Source organism: Mercenaria mercenaria, unplaced genomic scaffold (genome assembly GCF_021730395.1).
Source record: "Mercenaria mercenaria strain notata unplaced genomic scaffold, MADL_Memer_1 contig_2226, whole genome shotgun sequence".
Taxonomy (NCBI): domain Eukaryota; kingdom Metazoa; phylum Mollusca; class Bivalvia; order Venerida; family Veneridae; genus Mercenaria; species Mercenaria mercenaria.
In genome coordinates this window covers 6,758-27,375 of record NW_026460271.1, presented here as the reverse complement: position 1 = coordinate 27,375, position 20,618 = coordinate 6,758, and the positions used below count along the sequence as shown (strand labels likewise).

The 20,618-nt window shown below is 35.9% G+C and overlaps 1 protein-coding gene across 1 annotated transcript in view; it reads right to left on the bottom strand.

Annotated features, from left to right (window-relative positions):
• Positions 1-18,434, bottom strand: part of LOC128552278 (interferon-induced protein 44-like) — a gene marked incomplete at its 3' end in the record, with an annotated part of 36,670 nt that extends 18,236 nt beyond the window's left edge. Inside the window, exon 1 of the mRNA XM_053533308.1 lies at positions 18,347-18,434. Coding sequence (XP_053389283.1) covers positions 18,347-18,377 — 31 coding nt within the window. The remainder of the gene's footprint in view (positions 1-18,346) is intronic.
• Between the last annotated feature and the right edge of the window lie 2,184 nt (positions 18,435-20,618).

Below are 20,618 nucleotides of genomic sequence, written 5' to 3'. Positions count from 1 at the left end.
CTGCTGAATGGTTCGCATACAGGGATGTACCACAAGCCAGTACAGAATTTTCGCCATTTGAATTGTTATATGGTATAACATTGAGAGGTCAAATGCTGCACTGAAAAGACTTTGGACAGAAAGTGAAGTACCAGAAACAAGAAACACATATGAATATGTGCTAGATCTACGGAACAGATTAGAACAAACGCACATAATTGCAAGAGAGAGCCTCAGCAATGCACAAGTAGAATACAAGCATCACTATGACAGAAAGGCAAGAGCTAGATGTCTTGAGCAAGAAGACAAAGTTCTAGTTCTCCTGTCTACGGCTCACAACAAACTCATATTGCAGTCGAAGTTTCCATTTGAAGTAGCTGAAGTTGTGAACAAATTTGATTATAAAGTGTAAATAGGCAGCAGGGTAAATGATTAACACCTAAACCTTTTGACGAGGAGATAGAAGATAAGGTCTGTGCAAATGCAGCAGTTATAGAAGCAGAGAATGAAAGTGAAACTGGTGTAGTTGACGATGAAAGTTTAATGAACTTAGTAAATACTAGTGGTAAAGAGACGTATAAAGATGTCTGTGTAAAAGAGCAGTTGTCGAGAGAGCAGAAAGCTGAAGTATAATTATGCTCTGCTTGAAGAATTTAAAGATATATTCACTGATGTACCAACTGACCACGAAGAACACAAAATTAAATTGACTGATGAGACACCGATACGTGTTAGACAGTACACTATACCTTACGCAATGAGAAGAGACGTTGAAGACAAAGTTAAGAATACGTTAGAGGCTGGAGTCATAGAGCCAGCAAATTGAGATTACAACTCCTCGGTTATTCTTGTGAAGAAGACAGATAAAACGAACTGCTTTTGTACATACTTAAATGCTATTACGAGATTCGACACAGTCAATGGGTAACGTAGAGGACCTTATGGCGATTTTGCAAGACGATAAATACTTCACAAAGATAGACCTGACAAAGAGTTATTGGCAGATACCAATCGAAAAAGAGCCGAGGCATTTAACAGTATTCTCTACTCCATACGGTAGTTACCTGTTCAGAAAAATGCTGTTTGGAATGGTTAAATTTGGTGCAACATTCAATCGAATGATGAGAAAGTCATCATAACTTGGGAGAGGCATGTAATAATGATGAGAAATGTATTCACCAGAAAACGGGAGGTAAGACTGACATTAAAGCCATCAAAATGTATGATTGGATTTGGTAGAAATTTCATTTACTGGCCACGTTGAAGGTGATGGCATGATGCAAATGGAAGAAGATAAGTTGGACAAGATACGTAGTGCTGAAAGACCAGAAACTAAGAAAAAACACTTAGGTCATTCCTTGGTTTTGGGGGATACTATATAAATCAAACGGGTCCTTCGCAGGGATCGCCACCCCTTTGACAGACCTTATAATGAAAAGTCAACCGAACAAAATAGTCTGGGGGCCAGACCATGAAACCGCCTACACAGAAGAAATAATTGACTCGTGCACCGATATTACGTTTGACAGACTTCTCCAAATGGTTTGTCTTGCAGTGCGATGCTCCAGATACTGGAATTGGAACAGCGCTTCTACAAAGATTCGATGACTGATGGTTTCCTATTGCATATGCAAACAAGAACCTTTTGAAAAGGGAGAAGAATTACTCGGTTTTAGAGAGGGAATGCTTAACTTTATTGTTCAGAATTAAGAAATTCCACGAGTACTTGTATGGACAACAATTTGAATTGCAAACTGATCACACACCTTTGGCCTACATTCAAGAATGTAAAGTTAAAAGCGGTCGCATTATGAGATGTGCCTTGTTCTAGCAGAACTATTTGTTCCGAATCGAGGCTGTCAAAGGAACCGACAACGTCAGACGTGCAGATTATCTGAGTAGACTTGATATCTGAGGGGTTGGTGTCGAATTATTCTTTGTATTTGGAATACAGCTGAGTGCTTTCTCAAGTGTGAGTGTGTGTGTGTGTGTGTGGCGGGGGGGGGGGGGGGGCTGTCAGAATAATTCTTTGTTGCTTGTTTCAAAACGGCGTTAAACCATAGGTTCTAAATTTATACTGTATGCTAGCTTAAACGGCAGCAGTAAAAAGTTTATCTACATTTACAATTCGCTATATTGTACGGCTTGTTAAACCTCGCTGATAAAATTATCACTGCAGTATAAACAGTGAGGTGCTGACAGATACATTGGAATTTTTTTGAGAGTTTATCAGTTTTGTTCGCACTTTAGCGAGAGAAAGTCGCTTGTTATACATGCAGTATAAAGGGTGTTAGAGTCAATTGGTGGCTCAATTTTTGAAGGACAGATTTGTTTCTTGATCTTGTTGTAGGAGATTTGTGACGTACGTTTCATTGTGCATAATGTTTGATTTGCTCGGCGAATATTTTGGTTGTTTGGTTGTTTAATTGTGGTTTTGTTTTGAAGTTGATACTTTGGTTGTTGGCGGTTGGAATTGTTGGTTCTTTTGTGAAAATTAAGTTTATAATTTGTTTGGTTGTTTGAATTTGTGTGTTGCTGTGTTGTTTTGACTTTTAGAGGTGTATAAATTAATTTTCTGCAGTTTGGTGTATTGTTTTGAATATATATTTTGCTTTGAGTTTTGCAGATTAATTGTTTGGTTTCGAACATTTTTTGGTAAAAGCTTGCACTGGCCAAGCATAAGTATTGAAATACTTGCGATATTTTGTTCGTCATATATATCAGCGTATATGTGATAAAAGTTGACGGAAGGCAGTGCAAATTAAGTTATGTTTGTGGAGAGAATGTTTGTGGTGTGTGCTTGATTTAGGTGTAAATAGTACATCACCATGCTTAAGTATATAATGTATATACAGTGAAAAAAAAAACATACAGAAAAACTACAAAAAATACACACACGTAAATAAATAAGAGAACGATTAGCCGTAGTCAGGCGGAGCAAACTACCTCCCTAACCGTTGGAAATGCCTCGCACTAACCACCAAAAATCCTGACAAACATTTTAACATCTGTTGGCTCATTGAATATATAGTAGAAGCGTTATGTTATTTGGAAGAATTTTTATTGATGACAACAAAGATTTTATGACAATATTCCAAAGAGTCTGAAATTGACTAAACTTAAGATGCAACTTATATTGTTTGTATAAGAATGATTGATACTTACCCTATATAAAAAGGGAACTGCTCGTGCAATTTCATTTCAAACCCGTTATTTATTTTCTTTTTTTTTGTAGAATTTTTTTTATCTGCTCCTAAGAGCAATTACATTGTTGCTAAATAGTGTAATAAATAAATTGTAATGAAAACTGTCATTTCCTTTAATGCAAAATTAAATGATGTTTTTGTTTAAAGGCTTATCACTTAAGAATATAATGTTCAAAAAACTGACCAACAAAAGAAAACGGTTTCAAACATCTATGCTATACGACATAAAATTTAGTTTGCTAATACATGTACATCATAATAATGTACATGTACATTTTATAGCAACTTATCCAATGACATTTGATTTTGCATGTTTAAAATACTAGTAAATCAGACAAATCAGTCAGGACTTAGAGAGATAAACCTAACGCTGAAGTCACACTGATAGAAACCTAAGAAAACAAACTATCGACGACCGGGCGTACGCATGAATGATACCGGTATCTGAAAAAATACAATAATGTATAAATGTTAAATATGTTATGCGGATTATTTTCTATTTACATGAATAGGTATGTCTGTTTGGATTAGAATTACCTTTTTCACGAATGATGCGGTGGGTGAAGGTGAGGAGAAGAAAGGGTTTTGTTGATAGTGATCAAGTTTTCGGAATTCGACATCGCTTGTTGACATAAAGTTATTAAATTGGTAATTTCATATCGGCTTTGATATGTGGTCGAGGGAATTAGTCTGTTAATTAATTAATTAATTAATTAATCAGCGTAATGATATTTATTTTGAAAACCTTTTTTGCTTTAGTTACAACATAATCACTCAGGATCCTCAAGGACTGTGCTGAACACTTGGCACCAATCTTAACTGTAATATTCCAGCAGTCTATCAACGAAGGCAAGGTTCCCGATGACTGGCGGAAAGCAGATGTGACAGCAATCTACAGGAAGGGTTCCAGACAGGATCCTGCCAACTACAGACCTGTCTCACTAACTAGCCTGTGCTGCAAACTACTTGAGCATATCGTGGTAAGCCAAACACTGAAGCACCTTGACAAGTACAACATCCTTCATGATTGTCAGCACGGATTTAGAGCAAAGCGTAGCTGCGAAACACAGCTTCTAACACTAATTCACGAGCTTGCTTCATCCTTAGATAATCGGATATAAACGGATATGTAAATCCTTGACTTCAGTAAGGCATTTGACCGAGTCCCTCACCAACGACTGCTGAATAAAGTCCACCATTATGGCATTAGAGGTCATACACATGAATGGATCTCCTCCTTCCTATAAGACAGGACCAAGAAGGTATTAGTTGATGGTCAGTCTTCAGATGAGGCCCCAGTCTCAGCGGTGTTCTCCAGGGATCGGTCCTAGGTCCACTTTTGTTCCTCATTTTCATCAATGACCTCCCTGAGGGACTACATTCCAAAACGCGCCTTTTCGCAGATGACTGCATCCTATACCGACAGATCAAGTCTGAGCATGATCAGCAACTTCTACAAGAAGATCTGGACACACTGGCCAAGTGGGAGTTGACATGGGGCATGGACTTTCATCCCCAGAAATGCAGTGTTCTGAGAGTTACAAGGTCAAGGTCTCCATTGCAAGCACATTACATGCTAAAAGGTGAAATATTGGCGCTGGAGCGAACATCAAAATATCTCGGTGTCGACATACAGTCTGACCTTTCATGGAAAAGCCACGTCGACAGAGTATCTAAAAAGGCAAGGAACATGCTTGGCTTCCTTCGACGTAATCTACATAAGACCAGTCGGGAAACAAAAACACAAGCCTACATCAGTCTTGTACGTTCCACCCTCGAATACTGTTTGACTGTCTTGAACCCACACCAGAAAGTTTTGACAAGGAAGATAGAAATGGTACAACGGAGTGCTGCTCGCTTTACAACAAATCGGTACCAAAACACCAGCAGTGTGTCCGATATGTTGGAAGAGCTCAAGTGGGAAACTCTGGAATCACGTCGCTGCAAACATCAAGTCACTATGTTCTACAAGATAGTTCACCATCTTGTAGCCATAGACCATGAAGACTACCTTACACCAGCGAAGGTCCTGCCCAGATCCTCACACAGCAACAGATATCTACCATATCGAACATTAACTGGCTGCTACAAGTACCGTTTTTTTCCCCAGGAGTATCCCTACATGGAACTCTTTGCCAGCAACAGTTGCTGAGGCCCCCTCTTTGGCATCATTTAAGAGAGGGCTATCAAACCTGACCTTCTAAGGGGACTCTGTCCAAGCTACAAAGTAGCTCCAAATGAGGGACTTGAGCTATGTCGGCGGGGCTCCGCGCCCTGGTACCGCCACGGAAGTCGAACTGGTCATTTCCTGATGGTGTGAAAGTAGCTGGTCAACACTTTTCTACACTTGTTTCTATCTTTTTCTTAGCACCATACATCCTTAGACCAATCTGCTTCTTACTTTATCTATCAGCTCTTTTATATACTTTCTCTTATCCTTGCGCATCGTCATAGGATTGTCAAGTCTGACAGTTTGACGTACTAATGTAGATGTAGATGTAAAACAGGCATATACATATCAAATACGAGGTAAAATGACCAAGGAACTCATTTTGTTTCTCTCTAGAAGAAACAGGACCAATCCGTCTAACTTTTGCAGCGTAGGCCGGTTTACCGCTGACAAACGTCTGGACCATTGTTCGGCTTCCCAACACTGCCCAGGTCCATCAAGCGTATGTCGATGTGTGCCAGACGTTCGGGCTAGGCAAAGCGACAAACCCTATATTCTTGCTGTATCTGGATAAACTTTTGCAAATTTGGAGTCGATAACAGAAAGGGTAGAACCATGCCAGAAGAAATATTTTGATAGGTCACGATAGAAAAAATCGTAACAAATCAGGCAAATAACAATCAGACTTTGTTGATAAATTCAATCACGCATTCTACGGGCTGAGATCAAGTCCAATAAAAATGTTAAAAGGTACAAGCATCGTTCTAGGTGGGGATCTCACTGGTCAAAGTTTTGATGTTTTTCATGTGTACGGTTCAAAGCTCCAGACGAAGTAGAAGCTTGTTGAAAGCAAGTTGGACGTTTATTGCCTTTTTTTTGTAATTCGTAATAAATTAATAATTTATATTCACGATTATCACTGATGGACAGCATTTCACGACAAAACTGTATCGATAGGTAAAAAGATTTTACACATTGAAAGGAGGAATATATACATGCATTTTCAAACGATTTCATAGTCTCCTTTATATAATGATTTGTGCATTGTCTGATATTGAAAAAAGCAAGACAAAGTGATTTTTCTGACATTTTTGCCTTCGAAAAAAAATGATTATTTATTAAATACGAGGGCTCTTCAAAAATAACGTAGAGATTTTCTCTAGCTTTTATATACTTTAATGAAGCAAAACAAGAAATATACCATCATGATTTGCAGTCTTTCTTCTAACTGCACTGTAAATTTGACGCAATTATGACCATGCATTTAGGAGTAACGCCTCCTCGAAAACAGTCCCTTACACGGACCTGGCGCGATCATATATTCAACGAGGTTAACGACGTCGTGCTTTCATGGTGATGTTTTCATTAAGTTTGCATTAATTCATACTTGTAAATTTATTTTATAAATTTTCATAAGCAATTTTTAAGTCATAAGAATTTGTTTGGTTAGAATACTAAAAAGGTATGAATACTTATGGCACGCATCTCGGACACGGTACTCAACGTGAGAACTTGGTCTTTAACTACGGCGTCATACATTGGCGTTAACATCCATTCGCAGATTTTCCGTTTTCTCCCTCCATCTTTGCTGTCTTTAAGCAATTCTGGACCATTTGAGAATCGTTTGTACCACTTGAAGATAAAGACACAGATGACTGAACACTGTTGTGGCGTCTGCTTCATTAGTTTGAGTTTCAGTTGCTGTTCGCCGAAATTTCTCCATAACTAAGCAACGGTCTTAGTATCCGTGCGAGTCGATGACGACATTACATGCATTATAAACAGTAACACTCGCTTTGTTTAAACGTTGTTTTCCTCTGCCTTCCACATCGGAATGACGCCATACTCTAGGTGCATGTCGCCCTGGCGTGTTGCTGCACTTTGGGGTATTTTTGGGCAAACGAGTGTAATATTAGTGCGAACATTAGCGATCGAATTCAAATCACGACAGATCAAAAAGCGTCTGCGCCGGCTATGCGTAGCTATGGTAATAAAAACGTTCGACGAGCTTCGCCTATCAGCAGAAATGTTACAAAAAATGTATGACCAAATTACAGAAAGATTCCGAATTACAACGATATATGCCGCATTATTATTTACACAATATACAAGATTTGACAGCAAAAGTCTACGTTATTTTTGAACAGCCCTCGTATTTCTTTGAAAACCTATAAAGAAAAATCAAATTTAATATCTTAAAAAGTGACATCTGTTACATACATACATGTCATCTATAATGCAATCGGAATATAACATAAAGCATGATGTACTGATGAACGTATGCTTATATATTAATATATAATTACATAGGAGCGCACGGGTGAGTATACGCATGCATATGTTGGTGTGCATTTACTCGTAAAAGTATGTGTGTTACACAGAGAAAAAGAACTGGAAAGTCTTTAGAAAATAGCATAGTACTCATATATATAGAAAATTAGGTCTTATAGCTACTGGAATCCGTAATATATACTTAAATTTACAGATTGCTGGAATCATAAGATATATATAATACTATACGCGCGCGCAAGTGGAAACTAATACGTACACACGTATTTGTACCCCTGTGCCATCGAATGTACCAATACATTCGATTTTTTAAAGATCATTACTGTTTTTCTAGAAAACCAGAAGTTGCAAAACACTTCGAATGTTTTATCACCTTTATTTTCGGCTGACAACTATTCATTTTAATTCACTAACAGAGCACACAGCTTAAGTCGCGCTCCTTTTAATTCGGAAGCTCCTGGGTTTAATCTCCGGCCGTGGCATACCATAAAACATGAAAAATTGTACCAGTAGCTCCCTTGCTTGGTGCTCAGCATTTAAAGGGAAGCAGACGTCACTTTTATATTGCTATAATTCAAATATCGGTTGTTAATGACTATATGTACTGTACTACTGTTTGCAGATCCAATTGCCCTTTCGTCTTTTCTTAAATCGATAAACTTGTACCTTTACAGCGATGCTGGAGCTATTTTTGGATCTCGTCTATACAGGTAACTCCGCCTTTCCGATACGAGTAAAAATTACTGAATGAACTTGTTTACATAGACTGCGTTTAACTGGATTGTAACAGATGTACTAGAACTAATCTTCATTTAAAATTTAAATGAATCTTGCCACAATGCAAACTACATTTAGGTAGCGTGGGTATGAAAAAAGACACCCTCTTGTACATTACAGGAGTTTTTCTGCCTAAATTTCAGTACCTTTTGCTGCATACTTTCAAATAATGCACCCCGTGTTTATTTTTTTAACAATAATTATAAAACGTTACTGACTCGAGTTGTTGGATTCGCTCATCGTTTATTGAAGGGCATAAATTCGATTCCCGGAACCGACTATGCTTCCTTAATTGAAAAAAAGTCGGAATATGTGAGTCTTAGTCTAACTAATCTGACGCGATCCTATGAAACAGTTACGAGTAGTTTTCTCCACTCGAAAGAAATTGTCATTGCCAGATTTGGGTTTAAATGCTGATATTGTTGCGAATATAAGATAAATTCAAATAAAACTTACATGTATCAAAAGGTAGTCCAAATAATTTTACTCAAGAGTTGAATATCGTTATATTTTTGACTGGTTGATAACAACTATCTATTTACGTCCGATACATTTCCATACACAGGTTTATTTTTAGGTTACACGCCACGTCTATGTCATCGACATTTTTTTATTTACTCCATGTACTTTACTATTCGCATTATGGTTAACAATTTCGTTTCTATTGTATGTTTTTAAATTGATGGCATTTTCTTCTTATTAAAGATTTTTCTATTCTGTCTTTGCCTTTTCTAGCCGAAAGTCAAATTTTATTTTTCGCATTGATTTCAATTTATTTACTTATAAGACATAATAGCTATTTGCGATCGCGCTGTATAAAATTTTACCTGTAAATTTTTGAAAAATCGGCCGTTTTTATGTAATTTTGATTGTATCTTAATGAAAATGCCCTAATATTCTAGCTACATCTATCTTTTATCGACGTTGAAAGTTTGAAGCAAATCTGTTGGATATTAAAGCTCCACACGCGTTTCCTGTGTACGGGACACCTAAATTTCGCGGTATTATTCTTATCTAAAATTAACCTGGTTACCTGTTTTCGGTTGCCTGTCGTCGTCTGCTTGTTTATTGTACGTTTTCACTACTGGATTTTCCTATGGTGACTTCTTTCTTATATCCATTACTCTGCTCTGTATGTTGTTTATGCCACCATAGGTCCCTAACATCTATTTACAAATGCATGCCTAAGTTTACTGTAAATGATATTTTCTTCCTATGTTTACTATTAGATTTCTTATAGTTGTTTTATTACCTTTGTTTCTGTTCTATGTAAAACATGTTAAAGTTGTTTCAAATTTTGGTTAAAACTGTTAAAACTAGCTAAAATATGATAAAATTTTATAAAATCAGAATCGGCGTGTGCAAGCGATAAAACCAATAATAGGTACTGTGATTTATCCTCAATTATTTTGGTCCTTTTAGAGTGACCTTCACAAATATATAACAAACTAAACGTCGAATTATTTTGACTTATGTGAGTCCATAACTGGTTCTTTCCATGAACGAAGACAAGGCTTATCAACTGCCTGTATGTTGATAACTGATACAGTGTTTAAACGACTTCAAATAAATAGTAGATAATTTTCACATAGTTTTACACGTAAACCAGTTTTACACGTAAACCCCACCAAAAAATAAAATAAAAAATCAAATAAATCAGTTTTTATGGATATAACAATTACATTTTCTACAAGTGTTGCGGAGCTTGAAGGTTCAATGATCAATATTCTATATTCTACTTTTGAAACAATATATATCTATTTCCTCCTTATTCATTGCACTCTACAATGTATGCAAGTACGGCGATACTTCAAAGATAGAGTCAGAGCGCGCGCTTTGTGTGACGTCAAGATAAAGAAAAAAGTTTCACCACAAAGTGAATGAATGAGGCGGGGTTAACCTGTCAACATTGCTCCAAAAATAGCTTCAGCTTCACCTTTTTTGTGACGTAAAAGAGTAACTCTATCGATTTCAAAAAGGAGGAAAGGGCAATTTGATCTGCAAACAGTAGTAATTATACAAATACATGTGTGGCACCGTTAAATGTCGCAACACCAACGCTAAATGTCACAATGCCTATTCAAAACTAAGACATATATAAACAATTCACTGTGTATTCTTTTTCAAATTTCATTTTATGAAATAAACTTGACTTTAAGCCTGGCGGAAGTCTTGTGTACATTTTTGAGGTCAGCAGACTCAACATGTTATACAAATAATCATCTTTATACCAATTGCTGGTGCATATCGGAACATACAGATGGCTCTTGATCGCTCGTATGAATTTCTCAGCTTGTTTAAACAGAGGGTCACACACAAACATATATGTGAAAATATTTTGACATAGGATCAGCGTTTTCTGACAGGAAGATTTTTAAGTTTCCACTACATAAATGATGGGGTAGGGGTAAGGAAGTTGGTGAATGATGATACAGGAATCTAAGACACAGTACCAACAAATAGTAATAAACATTTTTATACCTCCAACAAACATGTTTGTGGGGAGGGGTATATAGGAGACAGTCCCGTCGCGTCGCGTCGCGTCGCGTCCCGTCGCGAAATCTGTTATCTCAGTTAATACTAAATGGATTTGATTCAAACTTGAAATAGATGTTCCACCTTATCACCCACATCATTGACACAAGGTGCATAACTCTGAAACCAACTTTTCATGAATTATGCCCCATTTAACTTAGAATCTAAGGTTAAATTCGATGCATTTTTACTATATCTCAGTTATTTCTGAATGGATTCGATTCAAACTAAAATTGATGTTCCACCTTGTCACCCACATCATGTGACACAAGGTGCATAACTCTGACACCAACTTTTCACGAATTATGCCCCCTTTTACTTAGAAATTAAGATCGATTTTGATGCATTTTCACTATATCTCAGTAATTACTAAATGGAATTGATTCAAACTTAAAATAGATGTTCCACCTCATCACCAACATCATGTGACAGAAGGTGCATGACTCTGACACTAATTTTTCATGAATTATGCCCCTTTTACTTAGAAATTAAGGTTATTTTGATGCATTTTCACTATATATCGTTCTGACTGGCTTAGAGCCTAAGGGAAGTTACCTTTTTAACTTTCGTACTGTTACTTTCCCTTAAATTCCAAGAATTACTCTATTTTTAGAAATTCTATTTTTAGATTTTAAATATTTTAGGTATTTTACTAACTTTTTTTATTATAAGTCCTATGTAAAAAGTAAAGACATTTTTCTGTGGTGTGGTAACATGTGTCGGTAAGACATTTTTTTTGTATTCATTATGACTCCCACCACACAGTCTTGTGGGAGACATATTGATTTACTCCAGTCTGTGTGTGTGTCTGTCTGTCTGTCTGTCTAGTGTGTGTGTCTGTCTGTCTGTCACAAAGCATGTCCGCACTCTAAGTATAACATTTCTCATCCGATTTTCACCAAAGGTAAACAAAATGTGGTTGACCATGAGACCTCGGCAAAGTTCGATAACTAGCCAACTCGGTCCAGGCGTATTGGAGTTACGGCCCTTGAAATACAAAAAATCGGCCTTTTTACTCTTGTCCACACTCTAAGTCGAACATTTCTCATCCGATCTTCACCAAACTTGAACAAAATGTGTTTGACCATAAGACCTCGGCAAATTTCGATAACAAGCCAATTCGGTCCAAGCATTTTTGAGTTACGGCCCTTGAATTACCGAAAAATCGGCCTTTTCACTCTTGTCCGCACTCTAAGTCGAACATTTCTCATCCGATCTTCACCAAATTTTGAACAAAATGTGTTTGACTATGAGACCTCGGCCAAGTTCGATAACTAACCAAATCGATCCAGCCGTTTTGGAGTTACGGCCCTTGAATTACCGAAAATTTGGCCTTTTTACTCTTGTTCGCTCTCTAAGTCGAACATTTCTCATCCGATCTTCACCAAACTTGAGCAAAATGTGTTTGGCCATAAGACGTCAGCCAAGTTAGATAACTAGCCAAATCCGCCCAGGCACTTTTTGGTCGGTAAAACATTTTTTTTTGTATTCATTATGTCTCTCACCACACAGTGGTGTGTGAGACATATTGATTTACTCCAGTCTATGTGTCTGTCTGTCTGTGTGTCTGTCTATGTGCGTGTGTGTGTGTCTGTCTGTCTGTCACAAAGCTTGTCCGCACTCTAAGTCGAACATTTCTCATCCGATCTTCACCAAATTTGAACAAAATGTGTTTGACCATGAGACCTCAGCCAAGTTCGATAACTAGCCAAATCGGTCTAGGCATTTTTGAGTTACGGCCCTTGAATTATCGAAAAATCGACTTTTTTTACTCTTGTCCGCTCTCAAAGTCGAACATTTCTCATCCGATATTCACCAAACTTGAACAAAATGTGTTTGGCCATAAGACGTCAGCCAAGTTAGATAACTAGCCAAATCCGCCCAGGCACTTTTGAATTATGGCCCTTGAATTACTGATTGGATCCACTCGTCAGGTCCATCTAATTGGATCCACTCGTCTAAACCATTTAGAGAAACTAGACATTTTTCATAGGGGCAGTTGTGGGAGACATGCGCTTTTCTCAAAAGCATCTAAAAGTAAAATGTTTTTAAAGTATTAAGTTTTTTTTACGTTTAATATTATTTAAGTATTTTTAAAATTTCTTATTGTTGCTATTCTGCTGTGACAAGACTGTATGTTGGGGGTATAAGTCACTTCTGTGACAGTTCTAGTTTGTGTCGGGGGTTGGTGGGGTAGGGGGCGGGGGAAGGGGGAATAAATGTGCGGGGTCGGGACAGAAGAGTGTGGGAATATTGTGAATAGGGATTATGATGATGTGTTACTATGATATTAACTGTAAAAGTCAAAGAAAAAGAACCCATGGCCAATCAATAGGAAATTCTTCGTTTTTTACTACTGCATGGTACAAAACACAGGAACAGTGTTAGGTTAACTGCCTGTGGGCGTATGCTTAGTAATACGAACAGGTTAAAGACTCGCATGTGCATGAATTTGCGATTGGTTGTCTTTCAACATACCAAGGTTCGATCCTTCGGTGGCAAGGCCATTTTATGTCGCGTATATCATACATTTCCATATTACAAGAATACAACTTGTAGCAGCTTTTACTTACAATCAGATTTGATTGGGCTGGGCTGGGCTGGGTTGGGCTAGTAAAGCCTTCAGTTTTGACAGAAGGTCACTATTCTTTTTTATATTTGGTATTGTGTTAGGAAGTTATCGGCAACTGTCTTACGACTTTTAAATCAAATCAGCTCGACCGGTCGAGATAAGACGTCGGGCGGACGTGATAAAATGCCATGTTTTCGCGACAAAATGTCGTACATTTTAGATAATATGTCCTTCGCCCAAGATAATATCGCAAGTGCTCGAGATAACTTTATCTTTTAACATAAAAGTAATGCTGGTCCTAGATTGATCACCTGAATTTCGAAGCTTAAAATGATATGAAAAAATTAACGTCCGCTAGTGACCATGTTTTTGTACAAATCAAAAGTGTGTGAGAGTACTTAGGCTAGTTTAATGTTCACAGGATATTTTCAATGCATTGTAAGCCATGTTCAATTAAAAACTGCAGTTAACCATGTATTGTGAAATCGAACAAGCTATTTAGACAAAAATATACAAAGTATCCTATCTATTTATACATATAAAAATAGTAAGCCCGTCCATTGAGGAGCCGATTGAAACAATTTTGGTAGAAAGACATGTTCTGCCAAATTATTTGTTTGAAACTGCTTGTTCGATTTTAGAACAATTGCAATCAACAATTTTTCTTTGTATGTTGTTTTGTTAAAATGCATTGCCATCACGGCCGTAACTTTTTTTTCTATATGTTTTGTCAAAACAATTTATTGCAAATTATTCTTTATTGAACCAGTCTACTTAGACTGTTCGCATTACAGGATTTGTGAGAACAAGATGACCGCTTTAGGCTCCGGCCTGCTTTAACATGTATAATAATATATCAAACGATCGATCTAGAATTATCACAACTCTTTTGTTTTGAGAAAAATATCTAAAGCGCTCGACATATCAAATCAATCACACGATATCTATTCTCGTGGACTCGACATCTTACTTCTATGGAAAAGAAACAACAACAATTCGAAAGCAACTCCAAAACTATTCAAATATCATTGTCATGGTTGATATGTCGAAAATATAACGCAAGGGACTATAAAGTCTACACATATGATATCAGACTGTTTTATATTCAAAATAGTTCTTTACTACAGCAAATGACCCCAGAGAGCAATGAATGGAATAAAAAGTAGCAATTGAATACCCTCGGTTAATCATATATTCCCATTCAAATATCAGTATTTTGTGAAAAGAATACTAGTATATGTTACAAAATTCGATTATCATCCGCTGTATTGTATGCCGAGCGTCGTTTGGCATTGTTGTGCTCCGACATGCAATAAAATGCACGACACGACACGACACGCGACTTTACTATCGCATAATCTCAACAAGGCTCAAACCTTTAAATATCAAATTAATTACCTAGGCATGGGCGGAAACTTTGAAAATCAAACATACACTTCAGAACAGTATGTAATTTCTAAGCCCTTGACATATTCCACACAATGCACAATCTGGCATGCATGCACACACACCTAATCTTATGTCAGGTTCAAAATTATTGAAAGTAGAAATTAAACAGTTGTAATGACTCTGGAACTTACCCTAGTTATTTCTTTTGTTATTTGCTGTGCGACATTTAGCGTCGAAGGTGCGACATATAACGGTGGGCAAATACTTGCGACATTTAGCGTTAAAGGTGCGACATATAGCGACAGATGATTTAGCGACATTTAGCGCTGGTTGCGACATTTTACGTCAATCTTTCGACATTTAATGGTGTTTGCGACTTTTAACGGTGGTGCGACATTTAACGTTGACTCAACATGTATTAATACCAATAAAAATATTTTTACACTAGACTATTTCTTCTCTCATATTGAGAATGAACGCAGTGGACAAGTGTTAACACAGTCTAACTATAAATCAGTACTGTGCGCTAACGGTGTATAACACTATTAAACTTGTCAAAATTACCTGATGAAGAAATTCGCTTATCAATGCCAAAATTGGGTTAGACGTTTTTATCATTTCAATTGGAGATTTGATGAAGAGGGGTTTTCAGGTTATCTCTAATGTGTTGTACTTGTTTACTTATTCTCCTTTTTTCTCTCATGTCTGGCATATTGGCCTTGATAAAGGTTTACTACTAAACTCATAGTTTATGCAACATTTTGATATGAAAAGAGCGCAACAACATTTGGTCTAATCAACTGAGGTCGTGAGTTCGAACCCTCGTTCCACCAACTAAGTTATTAACATTGAGATAAGAGATAAGTATGGGTACTTTAAACCTGGCACGCTAGAGAACCAGGGAAGCTTCTGGATATGGAGCGTCTTCTATATCTTGAACTATCCTTACGCATTGAACTGTATGAATTTGAATGAACTGTCGTGCGTACGATCGAGTCAAAGCGGCTCATCATTCTTACATAAATAAATTATCAACCAGTGCTAGGTGTGTTGCTTATAAGTATTTTTTGCCTCTTTAACATTTGAGCAACTAAAAAGAACTATGAAATTTTAAAGTTGAATTATCATATTATTTTGTTTGAAAATGCGGCTGAAACACTATGAACTTGAATACAATGCCGAAATGCAGTTGATTGTTGTGTAAAAAAAACATATGAAAATGATCGTCAACTGTTTTACTTTCAGTATACTTGTACACTAACCTTGTACCTATTGAAATATCTTATAATCTCCTAACCCCACCTCACCCCACCCCATCCCCGCGTATCTTTTGGATATGAGTGCGTTATCCTGTTCACTCAAAAGAAAAGTGTGGCTCAAAACTACGAAAACCAAATGAAATTCAACATGAAACGGACCTGATGTAAGGCTGATTTTCTCTTAAAATGTTTATATATGCTTATCTTTGTAAATTTAAATACTGACTTGATATTTCAATTAAGGAATTTAGTAAATTGTTACTTATTTCGATGAGTTTTTTATTTTCTTCAAGGTGAACATCATTTTAAAAGAATATTTCCGTATTATATCTGTGGGGTTTTTCTTTTTTATTCAAAAAATAGTTTCGTTGTGTATCTTTGTCCGAGTTTGTCAATGTTCGTATATGTTTCAGTAAGTTTTATGACCCGGTCTAATCATGTGACATCGTCGAGATCACGCCTAGTTACTTAAAACAATGGAATATTAGTATTAAAATGATGGTATGCACATATAATTTCAAAACATTCAAGGTCAAACGTAATATCAAAGGTCAAAGGTAAATAAGCGAGTAAATGTTGCAATAATATTACCTATGTGTAATAATTTTCATTTTTAAAAGTATTTGTTTTGTCATATTAGTTACTTATCATTGATCATTTTACTGTATGTATGTCAGACGATTTCATAGAAGACAAAATAGGTCAAGGGCAAACATGGTATTGAAGGTCAGGGGTAATTTTAGTATTAAAATATCACAAAAAGAATTTATGGTGAATCTAGTGAATAATTAATGACATGATTCTTTCGTGCAAAGTAAGTTCTTTTTCTAATTTTTATTTTTGCATTTTCCAAAATTTCGTTTGTATACTGAATTGTAAATTCTGTTTCAAACCTAATTTGTATTTTTACGGGAGGAAAAAAATAGTTCAGTGTAAAAAAAAAAGTGTGAAACGTCCCCGAGGAATAACACGTGAATTTTACCAAAAACCTCCATAAAAGAGAATATTTGGCAATGAGGACCAGAAATAAACAATAGTGATTTCCATAGAGAAAATGAAATTCAGTCGCAAACGCACATGATTTTTCTCTGTGGACTATGAAAGGTGAGTTAAAATGATAAATCGTTAAAAATGTCCGCTACTTGACATAATTCAATGATCCTCAAGTCTAATTTTGCTTAGTAACTTGAATTTACGGAAATAACGGGAGTGACTGATAAATTTTTATAACTGTTTCACATAGTATCATGCTAAAATTGGGAAGAAAACTATTTCGAAGAAAGGATTTTCTTTGCTATGTTCTTTCATAGGTAACACAAAACCTTGATTACATATTTGTCAACAATAAAATCATGTTCTATCTACAGAATATGATATGTTTCACAGATCGTTGTACTAAGCTTGGATCAGTAGTTACAATGATAATGATAACTTTATTTAACGAGGAATACTTATTTGGCTATAGCTATTCTAACATATTGTCTTCTTACTTTACAATTCAAATAACACATTATGAGCAAATTAATACTTCGTTGGCACACACATTATGTAGGAGTATGAAATAAACTTAATTTCTAGGCAATATCAGAACATAAAAGTATGTACAAGCGGGCGCACCAGAGAAATAAACTTTTTTACAGTCAAAAAAGTAACAATAATGTAATTATGCACTTAAAATGTTGCCGTATTTGATAGGTATGCGCTAATTTCATTTAAGTAACAAGAAATGCACCCACCCATCGTTGATATGCTTGTGACATTACACTAAATACACACTGACCACTGCCACCGACAATTACGTTGCTTGGTTTCAGAGAAAGACAGGGAATAATAATACTTCGCTATTTTGGCAACCTAAGATAATACCATACTGTCGTTTCCAAAAGGACACTTAACGTACATAATGGTAAATGTGCACACACCATGCAAAGTTTTTGTATTAACGAAAACTAAAGGATAATAATTGAGAAAAATTGAAAATTGTTTCTACGGTATTATATCCCTCGACTCGCATGAATTCAAACGCACAGTCTCGTTGGAAATTGCATAAATATCTGACACCATACCGGTATTATATTTTTTTTCACAAATTAAAAACATTTATTAAGTTACTTCAGGAGATCAAAAGCAAAAATATTATATTAAAAGTAAAAAGCAGAAACTAACATACCAATTCCAAATTGAACGCGAAAAGCCGTCATTCTGGTAATAATAATATTGTTAATGTAACTACATTGGCAAACAATGTGTTGGGTGAGATAAAAATGAGAAATATGACATTGAAGTACCTTTATCTTGTTATTGACTGATAAAATACACTGACTTTTAAAAGTTTCTTGTTACATGAATATCAAAAGTATTGTTCATCCAAAATCAACTACAAAAGAACGTAAATCACGCTCTTTTTCCTTAAATAGTTGTGAAAGATTAAGAACACCAAGTTGATTAAACAACACAAATACAGATGTAACACTGACAAAAATATTGCTCTCGAGGGTATAAAGAGATTCTCTAGTGGCTAAATATTCAATGATTTCTTAATCTTACGAAGTCTCAGTTTATAGTAGCTAAGCAAGGTCACCTTATCATGAAGTAGCACAAGTATTTCGAACATAAAACGATGACATACTGCTCTCTTAACGCAACTTATATGTTCAGATATCCTTTATTTCGTACATGGCATAATTGCTAATCAAAATATCAGGACAACATTGCTCAGAAACTGCGGTTTGCAGCTCAAACGTTATGAAATCTTGATTTTCTTTCAAACCCTACTTTGAATTTGAAACATAACATAAAAATCTTTACATCGATGAGGAAATTCACCAATTATTGATATAAACTTTAACAATGATGTTGCTACCGTTCAGTTTCTGTACAAAGTCTACGTCAGAACTAATATATTTGAATGTTCTTCTTCGTATTTAAACCAATGCTCAGTAATTCGCAAAACGTATGTTTTCTTTAATGTGTGAAAAACAATTCAACTTATAGATGTTTGTAGTTAATACACGCTTTAGATGTTACTCAAACATCTTTACTTAGTGGGAATAATTTCGTTACAAGTTCATGTGCTGTTAATGAACACTTTTAGTCCAATAACAATAGATACATATTGTTACTTGCCTGAATACGTATACGTAGTTATGTTCTAAATTTTCAAATGATCTTTAAAAGACTTTATTAGACTGTCCCAACTTTATTGCTGGTTTTCTCAATTCAATGTATGCTACTACATAATCTATTAAGTAAAACAGATATGTATACTTGTTACAGTCAAAATACAAGACAATCTTGAGTAATAAAATCTTTTGTTTTAATTTTGGTTATGTCGTTTGCTTTCTACATTTCTATACTACAAATATATACAAGTACTGGTATGGCATATATTTTACGTAACAGTTACAATTGCGTACAGTGTAGTCTAGAAAAGTTAGAATGAATACATGACATTATGAATAAGCCATCTTTACAGAACAGTTAAATACGGATTAGCAGTTTAAAAGTAAGTTTTTTATTTTTATACGACTGTATTCAAACACTGGGCTTCATATAGAATGACGATTCCGTCAATCCGTCCTGCCGTCAATATTATCCGTTTTTGGATTCTAAATGACAAAGTATTGTAGCTTTAGCTCTCAAAAAAGAGAAATATCCCTATTGATTTAATTTTGGGACCAATGGCTAAAAGGGAAACGTCACAGGGACCTGACTTAAATTTTGGAATTATATTTCGTTTCCTGGCTCTAGGTCACAAAGCCTAATAGCTAAAGCTTTAATATTTACAGGATGATTAAGCAAAACTTAAGGTAGAACTATATTGTTTTAGGGTCAAAAGTTCAAAAGTCAATGTCACTGTGACCCGGAGGCTGAAAAAAACAGTTTCCGGACTTAAAAAGTAAAACAGCCGTGACTTTCAGACTTGAAATAACGACTACGTACTGCTAGGGGAAGAATCATGTCGATTTTGGAATAGGTCAAACGTCAAGATCACAGTAACCAGAAGACTTAAAATGGTTTCCAGACTGTAAGTCATTAAGAACAATAGCTACAGTTTTCAAACTTTACACTAAAGCTAAGTATTAGCATACAAAATGATCTCTATCAATTTTGAGGCCAGGTACTCACGGGCCGAGGTCACATGCTTAATTTCTAGTATTCTGCTTTAATTTGTTTTCAGGCTCTAAATCAGAAATAGCTTTAGCTGAATATGTCAAACGTTACATGAATAAGCAACACGTGGGGAAGAACCCTACTGATTTTAGGATTTATGGTTGACCAAGGCCACAGTGAAACCATCCGAGACCCATCTTTTTCTTTTTCTTTCATATTTTACTTTCAGTTTAGTTTCTTCATATTGCCCTAAGTGTCCTTCATCAACATCCTGCCCACAAATACATCCGGCCAAACCGTTTATTACATATTAGTATCCTTCATCCACA